The sequence below is a fragment of the Macaca mulatta genome, chromosome 13 (assembly GCF_049350105.2).
Source record: "Macaca mulatta isolate MMU2019108-1 chromosome 13, T2T-MMU8v2.0, whole genome shotgun sequence".
Taxonomy (NCBI): domain Eukaryota; kingdom Metazoa; phylum Chordata; class Mammalia; order Primates; family Cercopithecidae; genus Macaca; species Macaca mulatta.
Genome location: NC_133418.1, coordinates 100,843,935 through 100,860,352, shown reverse-complemented (window position 1 = coordinate 100,860,352; position 16,418 = coordinate 100,843,935). Strand labels below are relative to the sequence as shown.

The following is a 16,418-nucleotide window of genomic DNA, read 5'->3' as shown; positions in this document are numbered from 1 at the left end:
ATAACATTAATTCATTCCATCAAAGAATCATGTATTGAGTTGTAATTGCCTTTAAAGCATTCACAGTCTAATAGAGAAGACAGATATTTAAGCAGATCATTCTATTACAATGTTATATGCACATATTATTATGGACACACAAAGAAGGGTCATTTAACCTAGCCTAATAGAAAGCAGACAAAGGTAGAAACTTGGATAAAAATAGAAAAGGAGGAACAACAGTTTCTTGGGATTTAAATCACTCAATGCTTTGTTTTATAATTTTATTAATTTAAGAAATGACCTCTCGTTTGGGTACATCCATGAGGAAACATCCCATCTGAAGTTACCAATAGGGGTTCGGTACAGTTCTGTAGCAGATATAGGTATGGGAGACAGCTACAAAGAGAAAGGAATCCATATGCATCCCGTCCCTCTTTCCTTTTTTTTTTTTTTTTGTTGAGATGGAGTTTTGCTCTTTTTGCCCAGGCTGGAGTGCAATGGTACGATCTTGGCTCACCGCAACCTCCACCTCCCGGGTTCAAGCGATTCTCCTGCCTCAGCCTCCCGAGTAGCTGGTATTACAGGCATGCGCCACCATGCCTGGCTAATTTTGTATTTTTAGTAGAGATGGGGTTTCTCCATGTTGGTCAGGCTGGTCTTGAACTCCTGAGCTCACATGATCCACCTGCCTCGGCCTCCCAAAGTGCTGGGATTACAGGCGTGAGCCACCGCGCCTGGCCCCTCTTTCCATTTTATACCAAATTTCTGGGATCATTTTCCTTTGTTCTAAAGTTTGGTCTTTACAATTCAATGTTTGTTTACCTTTGAAGATAATTTGCCAAGCACACGATTCTAGGTTGACATTTATTTCGCTTAATGTTTTAAAGACATAGTTCTCTTGTGTTTTGGCTTCTATTGTTTTTGAGAAGTCTGCTGTCATTCTGATTTTTTTGTCCTTTTTCTGTGGCTGCTGTTAAGATCTTCTCTTTGTCTTTAGGTGTTCTGCATTCTCACTGCTGGTGTCTGGGTATGGGTTTCTTTTTCTTTTTTCTTTTTTTTGAGACAGGGTCTCATTTTATCACCCAGACTGGAGTGCAGTGGTGCAATCTTGGCTCACTGCAGCCTTGACCTCCTGGGCTCAAGCGATCCCCCGTCCTCAGCTCCCCAAGTAGATGGGACTACAGGCATGCGCCACCACACCTGGCTAATTTTTGTATTTTTAGTAGAGATGAGGTTTCACCATGTTGACCAGGCTGGTCTCGAACTCCTGGATTCAAGGGGTTTATCCATCTCAGCCTCCCAAAGTGCTGGGATCGCAAGCGTGAGCCACTGCACCCAGCTGGATTTCTTTTTATTTAACCTACTGGTATATGTTGTGCTTCCTGGATCTCTGTATTCATGTTTATCATCAGTTCAGGAAAATATACAGCAATTATTTTAAATATTGCTTTTACTTAGTTCTTTACATCCTGCTTCTGGGCTCAGATTAGATATATATTAGGCCGCCTTATTATCTTAATATCTTTTAATATGTCCTTTATATTTTTCATTTTCCTAGGCAATTTCTTTGTATATATTTTCCAGCTTGCTAATTCTTTCTTCACTGTGTTGGATATTAAGATTTTAATTTCTTAAATTTCCTTTTTTTCCCCAATATGCTCGTTCATTCCCAATAGGCTCTTATTGCTTTCTTATCTTGGTGATTGCTTCCTTTTCTTCTTGAAGCATTTCACACATTGCTATACTACATTCTATGTCTTCTCTGTGCCAGCAAAATGTATGTTCTGTGCAGGGCCAATATCACCATTCCAGTCAACCCTTCCGTGGGTGCAAGATTGGAGGACTCTAAGGTACCTGTGTGCCACCCCATGGCAAAGGACTGGGAAGTGGAATGTTTGGATTCTCTCTAGGGAAAAACATTTTACATAATGCTTATAAATGACACAGTTTCTGTGGATTGTTTTTACTTCGGAGTTTAAGCTCTTAGTGGATAGGGAGTACTTTAAACTTTGCTTACCTGATCCTTGGTTCTCAGTGAACAGTAAATCAATCTCCATCATAGTTTCAGAAACTCTAAAACAACTAATTTCATCCAAGAATGTATACCAGTTTGGAGTAATGATGTTTTTGTTTCTATATTTAGTAGTCAGTGTATAATAATACTTACTACATAAATGTAAGCTAATATTGTTTTCAGAACATTCTCATACCGCCAGGCATGGAGGCTCATGCCTATAATCTCAGCACTTTGGGAGGCCGAGGCAGGAAGATCGCGTGAGGCCAGGAGTTTGAGACGAGCCTGGGGAACATGTTGAGACCCCATCTCTACAAAAAATAAAAAATCCCTTGGCGTGGTGGTGCATGCCTGTAGTTCCAGCTACTTTGGAGGGTGGCTGAAGTGGGAGGGATCCCTTGAGCCCAGGAGGTTGAGGCTGGACCGTGTCTCAAAAAACAATATTGAAAAAGAACAAAAAAACCTTCTCACACTTGTTATCTTGTTAAAGGTTAAAAGTGAAAGTGAATTTTAACGACTCTAGTTTTGATTTGAAACCCTTGGCAAGAGCTCCTTATCTTTTGGAATCCCAGGAAGAAGAAAAAACAGTTATTTACAAGTAAGTCTGTTCTTCCATAGCTTTGCTTTTCTTTTGCTAAGATGCTAGACTGTGCTGTCATCCCCTGCCATCCTGTCATGTTGCTGAGACAGTGCTGAGGCACACACCAGGCTCCATTGTGGGAGGACACCGGGCATCTCCCACCACTGTGTCTGGTGAGGTGGCAACACTTCCCAGGCTTTTCTGGTCTTAAAGAGCAAGTAGGCTGGGTGCAGTGGCTCATGCCTGTAATCCCAGCAATTTGGGAGGCCGAGGCAGGTGGATCACCTGAGGTTAGGAGTTTGAGACCAGCCTGGCCAACATGGTGAAACCCTGTCTCTACTAAAAATACAAAAATTAGCCAGGCGTGGTGGTGGGCACCTATAATCCCAGCTACTTGGGAGGCTGAGGCAGGAGAATTGTTTGAACCCGGGAGGCAGAAGTTGCAGTGAGCCAAGATTGTGCCACTGCACTCCAGCTTGGGCGACAGAGCAAGACTGTCTCAAAAACAAACAAAAAACAACAACAACAAAAACAAGTCACTAATACAGAAATAACAAACACAGAAATGGAAAAAAAATTAACAACTTGTACTAAAGCTAAAAGATTAGGAGATTTAAAATTGAATTGGAGTAGTGTAAATGGAGTCTGGGACTGGTTTGGGTGGGTAGTAGCTGTTACAATATCTTACCCAGAGTGATAGAAGTTATAATCAGAGAAGTGGTACATACTATCAAATACTATGTATATAATGTGAGGAATCATCTCAGCTAACAGTTGTAGAATTAAGAGATTTCTCTGCATACTTATGTAACTTGTAACTATCTGGTTAAAAGTCATGCTGTCCCTCAGATATTGCTGGAGGGAATGTAAAATGGTGCAGCAACTTTGGAAGGCAGCTTGGCAGTTTCTCAAGATGTTAAACATTAAATTATTATGTGACCCAGCAATTCTGCTCCTAGGTTTCTACTCAGGAGTAATGAAACATATATCCACATAGAGGCTAGGACGTGGGTGTTCATGGCAGCATTATTCACAACAGCCAAAAAAGTGGAAACAACCCAAATGTCTATCAGCTGATGAATGGATAAAGAAGATGTGGTATATCCATACAATGGAATAGTGATACATGCTGCAACATAGACAAACTTCAAAACCATTGTACTCAGTGAAGGAAGCCAATAACAAAAGGCTACATATAGTATGTTTTTAAATACAAAATGTTCAGAAAAGGCAAATCTGTAAAGACAGAAGGCAGATAGTAGTTGCTTAGGTCTGGGGATAGGAGTGGAGAGTGACTTAATGAGCATGGAGCCTTGGGGTTGATGAAAATGTTCTAAAATAAGATTGTAGTGGTGTTGCAAAACTCTGTAACTATACTAAAAACCATTGACTTGTACACTTAAAATGGGTGAATTTAATGTCATATAAATTATACCTTATTAAAATTGTTGATAACAATAAAAAAAAAAAACTAGCAAGGTGGAAGAAAAGTGAGCTTATGTGACTTTCTAGGAGATGAGCTTACAATTCTCTGTTCCTAAAAAGTGCCCAAAGTAAGCTGCAGTGGTTTCTTTTCCTGAACAGGCTCAGAATTTGTTGAATAAATACAGTGTGGCAGAAGCTGGAGGGCTTTTAGAGATGCTGGTATGACCAGCAGAGAGAATGACTGATTGTCTCCCGAGGACCTTAGTGATGTAAAGTAGAAACAGATGACAGCTGGGGAGGGCGCTGGCCAACATGGGCTTACTGTCCTTGAGGTGTGGTTTAACCATTTGCTGGGTTGCCTTTTGAATAGGAGCCACAATTGAGGGGAAAAAGGAAGTGTCCAAACTAAGCCCTATTTGCTTGGTAGCTGAAGGCCTTAAAAGATACAATGATTGATTGAAAAGATAGAATTGAGAATCACTCTTGCATATTAGGGTCCAAAAGAGTAAGTTCCTCTGCGATCCCTAATTGCCAGAGTCTCAAATAGACCTGTTTGGGTAAGACTTCAGGATAAATGGCATCTTAATTCTATTTAACTTTGATAAATGATATAAAAGGAGAGATTTTGTTCTCAAATACATCTTCTAGCAGAGCGAGACCCACATGTGAAGGAGGATATTGTGTTGCTGGAGTAGTGGGGTCCTATATTTTAGACTAGAGGCTTAAGTCTAGGCTCACTCTAGAAGGCGGAGGAAGACTGGATTCTCTTCCATGAAAAGGGAAGCATCCCAGTTCTGGCAGCAGGGGTGGAGAAGGCACATTTGTCTTTGGCAGAGTTAGACCTTCTCAGGGAGGGCAAACTGGACAGCTCTGTGAGGGATCCTTCCCGCCAAAGGACCCAAAGCTGTCTGATGAAGCAGCACAGAGATTACAGATGAAACGGTGACTAGAGCAAGGCAATACTATTTATTTGGATTTATTTTCACACAAAAAACATGTAAATACATTTATTTTCACAAAAATACATACATTCACATAGAACTCATCACCTTCAAATTTAAATAAAAATATTAAGTGCTACAGTTGAGTTGAGAGTTAAGAGAATCCCTTCCTTTCTGGTTCCTCCGTGCAGAAACAAAGGGTCATCCTTTCTAGAAAGAGAACCGCTGTGTTATCGAGACGGAAAGAATCCAAGTGCCAAAGAGGCCAACTCTGAAGGGTATTTTTCTTCCTTGAGCCTCAGCCAGGAAGGAGGCAGAACGGGAGGAAGACCAGAATGGGTAAGAACTGGGGCTGTCCCATTTCATCATACATAAGGCGGCAACCGCTGATACCAGAATCTGAGCACCTGGGAACTTTCTTTGTATGGCAGGCTTCCAGGAAGAGAGGAGGCAGTGGGGAATAGGTTAGAAGCAGCTGAGGGGCAGGTGTCCTTTATTCAGAGGGAATGGAGAGAGCCACCTGCTCCCTGGTGGAGCCACACGATGAGGGTGCCCCTGGTGGGTGGGCCACGCTGTCCAGGATTTCCCTAGCCCCTCTCTCGTTCTGCCATCTCTACCCTGTCTCTACCGTCTACCACTTAGCATAGCCAAGCCAGGGCCCACATTTTGTTAACCTTAAGGCAGTCAGGATAGGTAGAAAATTTTCAAAAGGACCAATACTAAATTAAAGTAGTAAAATTCGGGAAGTGAAAGCCCCCATATTGAGAGATTGCCGGCGGCAGAGAGGAGCACCCGTGCTTTCTCACTCGGCACCTCGTGACTCCTGGATTGCATTAGGGCTGAGCGAGGGCTTGTTCTCTGTGGACCCTGGAGTAGGCCCTGTGACTGGTGAAAAGGATTCCGGGAGAAAACTCATGAATAAGGGAGAAAGTGAGACTTCAGACTGAAATTACTAGAAATGCTTGGAAGTAAAGGAGGAAAATGAAACTGAGGAACCAGACCAGTTAATTAAAACCTGGAGTAACCAGGAGATCCAGAGTTTCCTAAAAGAATGGGAATTTCTTGCATTTGAAGAGTTGAGAAGAAGAATCATGAATTATTGAGAGGAATTGCCTAGTGTCTCAAGCAGGGGGGCATAAAGAAGAGCTGGCGCCGATATCTCCAGTTGACAAGCTTGCAGGGCTCATACTGGACTCCTCATGAGGCCAACTCAAGGCCAGGGAGCAACCCTGGCCCTGTCGTTACAGAGAGGCCTACACAGGATTCTGGGATACAGATAAAAGGACAATGCCTTTTCAGGTCCTCTGTGCAGATGTGATCGTCCCTCCAACTCCTAGTGCCAGCCCCTGTCTGCTCTGAGGCTCTGCTATTAGTCCCCTATGTGATCTCCAAGAAGGATCTTCAGGTCCCAGATGGGGGCCCTCCACGGTCAGCTCCATGCCTGTCGTCTGCCGTTGTCCCTGCAGCCCCCAGCCCCTAGCAGCAGCTGTCAACCTCTTCTGACCCTGATCTCAGTTTTGAACTTAAAGACATTTAGAACCTGGATTCTTGATTCTGTGTGAATGACCATGGAAGAGCACAATTTTATACCCTGGTGCATGACTCCTTCCTCTCCCAGAATGTGCAATAAATGAAGAAAAAAGCCCCAACATTTAAAATGTAAAGTTTATAGAAATACTAGGTGTTGGGCCTTGTGCGGTGGCTCACACCTGCAATCCCAGCACTTTGGGAGGCCGAGGTGGGCAGATCACCTGAGGTTGGGAGCTCGAGACCAGCCTGACCAATATCAAGAAACCCTGTCTCTACTAAAAATACAAAGTTAGCCGGGCGTGGTGGAGGGCGCCTGTAATCCCAGCTACTCAGGAGGTTGAGGTAGGAGAATCGGTTGAACCCAGGAGGTGGAGATTGCGGTGAGCTGAGATCATGCCATTGCACTCCAGCTCAGGCAACAAGAGCAAAACTCCCATCTCAAAAACAAAAAACTATCTATATATAGATATATATAGAGATAGATATATATTTACATATATATTTACATATATATAAATATCTATATTTATATTATCTATCTATCTATCTATCTATCTATCTATCTATCTATCTATCTATCTATCTATAGGTGTTTATAGAGCACAGATTTCTCATCCTAAAGGAATGATAGTTAAACTTGGTGGCCATTTGACTGAGCTAGCCCAACCTACCATTTCTGGGTCTAGGTAGAGCTTCTCCCTCCAGTTCTCCTGTCCAGAGTCAGCTTCTTAGGAGTGTATTCGAGAAGTCATGGCCTTCCTCCCCACGTGAATGGCTTGTCTTCTGAGTATCCTTCAATCTTGCCATCTTCCTTTCTGACTGTCTCTCCATTTCCCCACTCCTATCCCTAAAGGACAGGGGCGCTACTCTTTTACTCATTCATGAAAATTTACTAACCTTTTCTTTTGTGTGTTTAAGCTCCTTTTACTGCCATGTTTTGGTATCCTCTCATGTGCTTGCTTGCTTCCTCAAAATTTTAACAAGCGCCAACTCTGAGCCAGGCAGTGTTTGAGGGGCTGGAGACACAGTGGGAAACAAAACAGAGACGGCTCCTGTTTCCTGGAGCTTACATTTTGGTGGGGAAATAGACAATAGTCAACCAAATAAACACATAACATCACGTGAGTTAGTAATAAGGAAAACAAAGCAGGTAGAGGGGTGGGGTGGGAGGGTGGGGGATGAACGAAGAGGACTGTTTTAGGTGGAGAAGTCTGAGGAGGCTTCTCCTCTGAGATGACGTTTGTGCAGCAGCCTGAGGAACCCAGGGAGTGAGGCGTGGAGAGATCTGGGGGAAGAGTGTTGCGCAGATGGATGGGCCCAGGCAAAAGCCTGAGATGGGAGTGAAGCTGGTGTGTTCAGGAAACAGCAAGAAAAAGTGGGGAGGCTGAAGACAGTGAGTGCTGAGAGAGGGCGGGAGGTGAGGCTGGAGCAGAGGCAGGAGCCAGGCAGGTGGGGGTTACAGGCCGGGACAGGGAGTTAGAATAAAATTCAAAGTGTGAGGGGAAGCTGTGCGGAGGTTTGGAGCAGGGGAAATAATATCTAGTCAGCATTGTACAAAGAAGAGCATGGCTGCTGCATGAACAACTGCGGATGCTGGAGCCGAGGCAGGGCCGTCAGGCAGTGAGGACTCCAGGCTCCAATGTGGGTGGAGAGGAGCTGGCAGAGCTTGTTTGTCGGTGTGGAAGTGGGTGAAAGCGAGAAATCAGTGCAGAGGGGCCTGGGTGGATTGTCGTCGTAGTCACTGACCCCTTAGGAAGGTCTAGGGGGAAAGCAGGTTTGCAGGGAGAGAAGTACAGAAGTGAGGCATAATCGTGTTTGGGGCTGATTCCATTGCAATCGTTACAATACCGAAGGAGGATTTGTAGGGTGTGATTTTAGAGCAACTGAACTCTTCCCCTCACTGTCCATTTAAACCTGTTCTGTTGGGGTTGGTTCTTCCCCTGCCCTGGGCATTCTCAGACAGTAAAAAGCCTCTGGTTATGAAGACAGTCTATTCAGTAACTAACATGGCCAGTCTCGTATAACATAATGACCAATGCTTCAATCTTCATTTAAGGTCTCCCTCCCCCCGTTTGGGGCTGCTGAAGCCAGAGCTGCAAGAAAGAAGAGGGAGGTAGATGTCTTCTCTCTTTCCCTTCTTACTGTCCTATTCCTTACCCCTCTTTCTTGCCACTGTGATTTCTGATGTCTGCAGAGTCCACAGTGGTAGGGAGGAAAGAGAAGTAATGGGTGGGCAGGAAAGTTCTTACCTATTAATTTTATGACGATCTATTTTAGTGTAAGGCATTCTCTGGGCTTGGCAGGGGTTCGAAGCTATGGTTTTTGTCATGGGGCACTTCCAAGTAATCTTCAGAGAAAATTCCTATTGCTCGGAATTTCTTGCCGGATTTCTTTTCCAGCTGTTTGCTTAGGACTGTATCTGGCTCTGAGTATCTGATGGAACTGCCACTACTTCATTCTTCACTTAGGAACATAGGCTCTATCACCTCAAGAGATGCCGAGACTAAAATTAGATCCAATTCAGTATCTTTGTAGATGCCCATCCTACACCCAGGAGGAGATATACAGTAGGCAGGTGGAGGTACAGGTCTGGAGTTCAGGGGAGACTGGGGGTGGAGATAGGTTTTTGAGAGTCATCTTCATATAGATGCTACGTGAAATCATGCAATCACCTGGGGGCGAGTGTCAAAGAGAAGAGGGCCGAGGGCTAGTCCTGCGGAATACCAAGATTTAGAGGTTGGGGCAAGGAGGCAGAGCTGGTGAAGGAACATGCGTGGAGTGAGAGGCTGGTATGAAAGGAAGCAAAGCAGAAGTGTGTGCTGCTGCAGAGGCCAGTAGAGAAAGAGTTTCAGAAAAGAGGGCACGCTCAGCCACGTGGCAATGCTGCTGAGAGGGAGGTAAAATGAGGACTGGGAGATATAGGCGTAACTGCTGATTTTCATCAGAGAGGTTAAGTGGAGCAGCTGAAATGAAAGCTGATTAGAGTGGGTTCAGGAGAGAATTGGGGTGAGGATGTGGAGACAGAATAAGCAATGCTTTTGTGGGGTTTTGTTATAAAGTGGCTGGAGAAGGTGAGGCAAGGGAATGTTTTCATCAGCGATATTGATATGATAACATGTATGTTTCCTGATGGGAATGCTCCCATAGAGAGGGAGATTTGATGATGCTGGAGAGACAGGCGGCAGAATAGAAGGGCAGAGTCCGTCCACAGGTGAGGAGGTAGCACCCCGGACTCAGGTGGACAGGACACTCTATCCATTGTATGAAGACGGAAGGCCGAGTACATGGACGTAGGTCAAACTAGCTCAGTGGATTTTGCAAAAGAGTATTGTTTCCTTCTATTTACTCATTTTCTCAGTGAAGTGAGATCATCAGCTGATAGGCATAGAATAGAGATTTTTTAGAGGTTTGAAGAGAAAAGGAAAGAAAGGAACCTAGTATTTTCTGAATCACAATAATCCAAGTGTAAATTAGTACTCCAAACATGTTGACATCTGAAAGTTGAGACCACCGGAGTTCCCTCAAATCACGTCACACATCAGTGATCTGCCCATCTATGTGACCACATCCCTGAATCTCAGTGCTTCTGACTCCAGACAGCGTGAGGAAAGGCTGAGGCAGGAGGCCCAGGTGGAGACCCTGCCTGAGAGATGAGTCACTGGGCTCTAGCAGGACAGGCTTCTGGGGGATCAGCCCAGCTTAGCTGGGGAACACTTTCTGCTCTTGCAAGCCCCTCATCCCCATACCACACTCAACTCTTCCGTTTTGTCACCTTCAAAAGGTTTCAGCAACCAAGGAGCACACACTCTGATCCTTGATTGGTGAAAGGATACGCAAAATCAGGCTGCTTCAGAGGAAGTCATCTGCTCGCAGGAATCAGGGTGAAGGCCAAGGAAGGCACTCAAGAATTGTCCTGTCTCTAGAAAAAAGCATCTGCCACAAACTTCCTTTAATTTTTGAGTTCAGTGTCTGTGATAATTAAGAAATGGCAATACCATGTATTTTCCCCCGAAGTTAATATTGCTGAATGAACCAATAAAAATAATTACAGCTCCCTTACTAAGTGTCTATCTTTGTTTATGTGGTTTGTTCCTAAATTAAGGTATGCTCCCTTTGGTCACGCACCCTTCATGGCCACAGCCACATATCCTCCTGAGGTTTTTTCAACATTAGAAAATTTTAAAATTCATTTGGGGTTGGCGAGGTGAGGTGACTCACACCCATAATCCCAGTACTTTGGGGAGGCTGAGGCATGTTGCCCAGGCTGATCTTGAATTCCTGGGCTCAAGTGATCCACCCGCCTCGGCCTCCATCCGAACACCTGACTTGAGGTCAGGAGTTCAAGACCAACCTGGCCAACATGGCAAAACCCTGTCTCCACTAAAAATACGAAAATTTGCCAGGTGTGATGGCACACACCTGTAATCCCAGCTACGTGGGAGGCTGAGGCATGAGAATTGCTTGAACCCTGGAGATGGAGGCTGTCGTGAGCCGAGATTGCGCCACTGCACTCCAGCTTGGGTGACAGGGTAAGACTGCATCTCAAAAAAAAAAAAAAAATTAATGTAGGGTATAATTACTTGCTTGCTGATTCTAAACATCGCCTTCTGGCTTTTGTTGAATTTGAATCTTTGTCACAGGAAGACACAGTAGGACACAGAGCATAGGAGTGGAATTCTGTTTTCCGTAGGCAAAGGGACACCATAGTAACCTTTTTAAAAGACTTGGGGGAGTCTGATTTCTTCAGTTTTGTCTGTTCCCCACATACATATAATTCCAAGATCCCCCTCTTTCCTAGTCAATGCCCTAGATTTTGTATAAAAGACTGGCAGCAATGTTAATCCAACTGGAGTTGCAATTCAGCAACCTACAGGATCAATTTATGAACTTGAGGGTCACAGATGGAATAAGATGTATTAAAAATGGTGGCCCTATATTTTAATGCCTTTCACATTCTGGCATCTGAGTTTCATATCGTCTTGCTTTAAATTATCCATTTTTCTCTCATTCCATATTCCTCATCCTCTTTATTCTACCATGACAGTTATCTAGTCTCCCAATGTCTCACCCCCAAACAACATATGGTTCTAAGTGAAACTAGATTTTCTTTCTTTCTTTCTTTTTGAAACAGGGTCTCGTTCTGTTGCCCAGGCTGGGGTGCAGTGGCATGATCATGGCTCACTGCAGCCTGGACCTCCCAGGCTCAAGCAATTCTCAGCGCTTCAGCCTCCCGAGTAGCTGGGACTACAGGTGCAGACCATCATGCTTGGCTTATTTTTTGTAGAGAAGAGGTTTCACCATGTTGCCCAGGCTGATCTTGAACTCCTAGGCTCAGGCGATCTACCTGCCTCAGCCTCCCAAAGTGCTGGGATTACAAGCGTGAGCCACTACACCTGGCTGAAAACTAGATTTTTAAAAACTTTATACTATCAACAATTTCAGAGAAGTATAGAAAAAATAGTGATAATTGTATAATGAATCCTTATGTATCTGACATCCAGCTTCAACACTGATTACCTCATGGCCAGTCTTGCTTGTGTATATGCATACCTACTTCTCAACTCTAACTGGATGACTTTGAAGCAAATCCCAGGTATAGTATCACAAATATAGTTGCTCATTCCATATGGTGAAGAGAAGACACCTTTCCTTTCCCTGCACTTTGACATGAATACCAATTCCAAATACCTCACATTTCCTCTGAAGCATTGTACTATTTCTGTATTATTTGAGATCATTTGTGTTGTAAGTAACAAGCTAACCAGAGCTAACATAAGCACAAATGGAATCCATTGGTCCCTGGTGGTCTAGTGGCTGGGATTAAAAAGAAAAAGAAAAAGAAAAAAAAAGAATTCGTTGGAAGAGTGCCAAAGCATCTTACAGAACCCTGAGAAAAAACTGAATTCCACAGGAAGGGCAGGAACCTTGATAGCACTGGCCCCTGAGCAGCAGTCATCTCAGACCCTTCTAGGCTGTTGTCATGAACGTGACTCACACACCTTTCCAAGTCTCTGTTTTGGTTAGAAGTCTGTAATCCTAGAAGAAAGCCAGGAGAATCTGATCCTAGACTTGGGTCAGGTGTGTACTCCTTGACCAATTAGTCACAGAGAAGAACAGGAAGGTGCTCCATCGAGCCAGGTGAAGTGGCTCACGCCTGTAATCCCAGCACTTCGGGAGGCCGAGGCGGGTGGATCACCTGAGGTTAGAAGTTCAAGACCAGCCTGACCAAAATGGCGAAACCCCATCTCTACTAAAAGTACAAAAATTAGCTGGGCATGGTAGGGGGGGCACCTGTAATCCCAGCTGCTCAGAAAAGCTGAGGCGGGAGAATCGCTTGAACCCAGGAGGGGGAGGTTGCAGTGAGCCAAGATTGCGCCACTGCACTCCAGCCTGGGCAGTAGAGCAAGAGACTCCGTCTCAAAAGCAAACAAACAAAAGTCTACCTCTGAGTGGAATCAGGGATTTGCCAGAGATGGGACCACGCAGGCATTTCTAATCCACCACGTGGAGCAAGGAGGCCAGGAATCACTGAAGAAAGCTGAGCCCGAAAAGGCAGACAGGAATCTTACACGTCATGCTAAAGGGTTTGGAATTTATGGGGAGACCCTGAAGGATTTTATAATACTCTATAGTTTTTGGCATTTTTTCCCTTTTATATTACCTCATCAGTCAAAACAGACTTCTAGAAATCACACCAGCATTAAAGGGATATTGTTACTTCACCTTGACTTTATATAGGAGAAAAGTTTCGGTAAATCAATTCTGTTCCATGAATCAGTCATTAATGCCTTCTCCATAGCCATTCCTCTGTTCAAGTGAGTAAGTTTAGAAATTCTCTTAAGTTTTCTTTATAAAAGGCAGCCTAAATCTATTTCACACTTTTAAAATAAAAATCTAGGTGCAAGTTTGTTCTTATGGTTAAGATTAACATGTACACCTCACAAACATTGGGACTTTTGTTTTCTGAGACAAGGTCTTGTTCTCCCAGCTGGAGTGGAGTGATACAGGCACGGCTCACCTCAGCCTCAACCTCCCAGACTCAAGCAATCCTCCCGCCTCAGCTTTCTGAGTAGCTGGCACTACAGGTGCCCGCCACCATGCCCAGCTAATTTTTAAACATTCTGTAGAGACAAAGTCCTATTGTGTTGCCCAGGCTGGTCTTGAACACCTGGTCTCAAGCAATCCTCCTACCTTGGCCTCCCAAAGGGCTGGGATTACATGCATGAGCCACCATGACTGGCCTAGACTTTTTGATTTAAAGAGACTCTTTGGATAGGAATGCTTTTCTCTGTTACAGTTATAACTGACTAAAAACACTAGCCATGCCAAAATGGCAACCAGAGGCCAACTGCAAAGCTTCAAAAGCTTTGATGCTCTCCTGGTAGACAAGTCTTCAGTCTCTTAAATGTTTTTTTAATATGTTGACATTGAAATTTCATTTTGTGTAGATGTCGGGATTATGTCTCATTCATTTATTTATTCATCATTCACTTAGTAAGTATCTAAGTGCCTGTTTTTCCCAGGTGCTCTGCCCGGTTCTGGGGATATAAGGATGAGCCAACGTAGGCCCTCTGTCTTAAAGTTAGTAGGAGAAACAGTGACAAAAGATTTTAATACTATTAGATTAACTTAGTTGTGGTATGTAGAGAGAGACACAGAGCCTGCAGCAAGAGCCTAGGTGAAGACTCAGTGAAGCACTACCTATTGAAAGGAGAATGTTTCAAATCCTTAACAGTTATTTCCACCATGTAAAAAAGGTGACATTGCCAGGGAACATCAAGTAAAGAGATAAATGCTTAGGTAAGCTTTTAAATCATATGAGATTGATATAATTTGATTCAGTAAATCAGGGAAACTTTTATTTTCAAATGAAGTAAGGAAGAAGCTAGGAAGAAATTAAAAATCCGATTTTGAATCACCTTTTGCTTATACTTAATGTAGTTTAAGCCATCAGTGTATTATACTTTTCTGCGTATGTCTACTCAACAGGAATTTTCTGTTTGCCTGCTATTTGGGTCAGTCATAGATGGTCCCATGTTATGAGAAAGATGTAAAGATGAGATAGATTCAGCTACTTTTCTTGAGAAGATTATACCATATAAGGAACTAATTTGCTGAATGGTCCCTCAGTTAGCCTGACTAGAATCTCTAAATCATGGTCTACACAGCAGTAAACGAGGAACTTTGGCCCCTCAAGTATCAATGAATGCTAGCTGGGGCACCTGGATTCCTATCTCCACCTGGCAGTAATGAGGTAACCTCATTAACCCTATTCGATTGGTGTTGGAGAAAGCCAGCTAAAACAAAGTTTAAAATCCAGAGTCTCATAATATAAACTGAAAATGTTCAGACTTCAATAAAAAATAATCATACCAAGAACCAGGAAGATCTTTCGTTGAATGAAAAAGACAATCAATAGAAACCAACACTGAGATGACAAAGGTGTTAGAATAAGCCCAAAAAGACTTTTAAAGTTGCTATGAGAAAAATGCTTCAATGAGCAAATATGAATACACTTGAAGCAAATGAAAAAATAAAAATCCTGAGCAAACAGGAGATATAAAGAACCAAATGAAAATTGTAGACCTGAAAATTACAATAGCCAAAATAAAAAGCTCAGCAGGTAAGCTCAACAGTAGAATGGAGAAGATGGAGGAAAGAATCAGTGAGCTGGAAGATAGAACAATAAAAATTACCAAATCTGAAAAAATGAGAAAATAGACTGGGGGTGGAGGAAAGAACAGAGGCTTAAGGGCTGTGGGGGCTATAATAATATTCATGTCATCAGAATCCCAGGACGAGAGACACAGGCAGGACTAAAAAAAATACTTGAAGAAACATTGGCTGAAAACAGTAATCCTTGTTAATATCCTGTATCTTGATGTAGCTATGTCAAATCTTGGTTGTGATAATGTACCATACCTTAAACTATTAACAATAATTCCTAGATATCATTAAATATGTAGTCAGAGTTTTGGTATTTTCCTGATTGGCCCAAGTGTTTTGAAGTCGGTTTCTTCACATCAGAATCCAAACCAGGCCCACCTGTGGCACCTTCACCCTTCAGTGGGAGTGAGAAGCCGGACGCGTTACTTAAAACCATTCCTCTTACGCTGCCGCCCTCAATCTTACAGGTAAATGGCAAATTCTCTTTCGTATTAATGTACAGGCCTCGATAAAAGTCCAAAAGGGCGGCGGGGGCCTAGGCGGTCGAAGGCCCGCGTGCCCGCCGGGGCCGCGAGGGAAGGGCGCCCCCGAGACAGCCGTGGAGGGAGGGCGAGGGCCAGGCGCTGGGCTGCATCACTGCGTTTCCGTTTGCTGTGAAATCAAATGGCGCCCTTCCCTTTCCCGGGACGTCGGCGTCCCCTTCCAGCTGGCGTCGGGGCAAAACTCCGGGGCTGGCGTGGCGCATGCGCCCCGACGCGGGGGCTCGCGGGCTCGTTTCTCCGTTGCAGTTCCAGGACGCGGCCGCGGGGGAGCCCCACCGGCACGGAGCCGCGGGGCCTGCGACCACCCCCGGGGCTGGCCTGAGGTGGGGCCCGGGGAGGCCTGCGGGCCTGGGGGTCTCAGAGCCCAGGGAGGGCGGTGGCAGGGCCAGGGCGGCGCGGCCCGGCGGAAGGGCCCGCTTCGGCCCAAGGACGACACGGGAGCGGGTAGCCGGGCCTGTTGAAGCGCCCAGGGCGCCGAGGATCCCGGTTTGTTGGGTGACTGGGCCCAGCTAGAAAGGGGCCAAGCGGGATTCGAACACTCCCTCAGCCCACAGGCCCAGCTCTCAACGGTAACCGTTGTCCCCAGCCTCAGTTTACCTTTTCTTCCCTCAGGGATTCTGTCCATGGCTGCCACCAAAACTTGGATTTACGATCAACATTTCAGGCCAGAAAAGTTAAGAGAATGGCCGGAGCCCGAGTCCGTTTCTTTAATGGAGGTGAGAGAACGTGGCGTTTTG

At 44.5% G+C, this 16,418-nt stretch overlaps 2 protein-coding genes and 1 long non-coding RNA gene across 11 annotated transcripts in view; all 3 read left to right on the top strand.

Annotated features, from left to right (window-relative positions):
• The window catches only part of FAM228B (family with sequence similarity 228 member B), a 112,042-nt gene extending 101,511 nt beyond the window's left edge, over positions 1-10,531 (top strand). The window contains 5 exon segments of the mRNA XM_077960087.1: positions 2,487-2,594; positions 5,134-5,257; positions 5,259-5,281; positions 8,529-8,585; positions 10,254-10,531. Of these exon segments, the coding sequence (XP_077816213.1) occupies positions 2,487-2,594; positions 5,134-5,257; positions 5,259-5,281; positions 8,529-8,585; positions 10,254-10,290 (349 nt within the window). The 3' untranslated portion in view covers positions 10,291-10,531.
• Positions 10,532-12,540: 2,009 nt separating this feature from the next.
• LOC144333897 (uncharacterized) lies at positions 12,541-15,164 on the top strand. Its single transcript, XR_013403030.1, has 2 exons — positions 12,541-12,728; positions 13,578-15,164. It is a non-coding gene; the product is annotated as an uncharacterized LOC144333897 (long non-coding RNA).
• A 334-nt stretch (positions 15,165-15,498) lies between these two features.
• FAM228A (family with sequence similarity 228 member A) overlaps positions 15,499-16,418 on the top strand; it is a 42,651-nt gene continuing 41,731 nt past the window's right edge. For 4 of the 9 annotated variants that reach the window (XM_028831936.2, XM_077960085.1, XM_001099611.5 and 1 more), the window contains exons 1-2: positions 15,876-16,004; positions 16,294-16,397. In XM_028831936.2, the coding sequence (XP_028687769.2) occupies positions 16,305-16,397 (93 nt within the window). In that variant the 5' untranslated portion in view covers positions 15,876-16,004; positions 16,294-16,304. Of the gene's footprint in view, positions 15,607-15,867; positions 16,005-16,037; positions 16,168-16,293; positions 16,398-16,418 lie in introns of those variants that run through there. The other 5 variants (XM_077960083.1, XM_077960082.1, XM_077960084.1 and 2 more) reach the window with 3 other exon arrangements.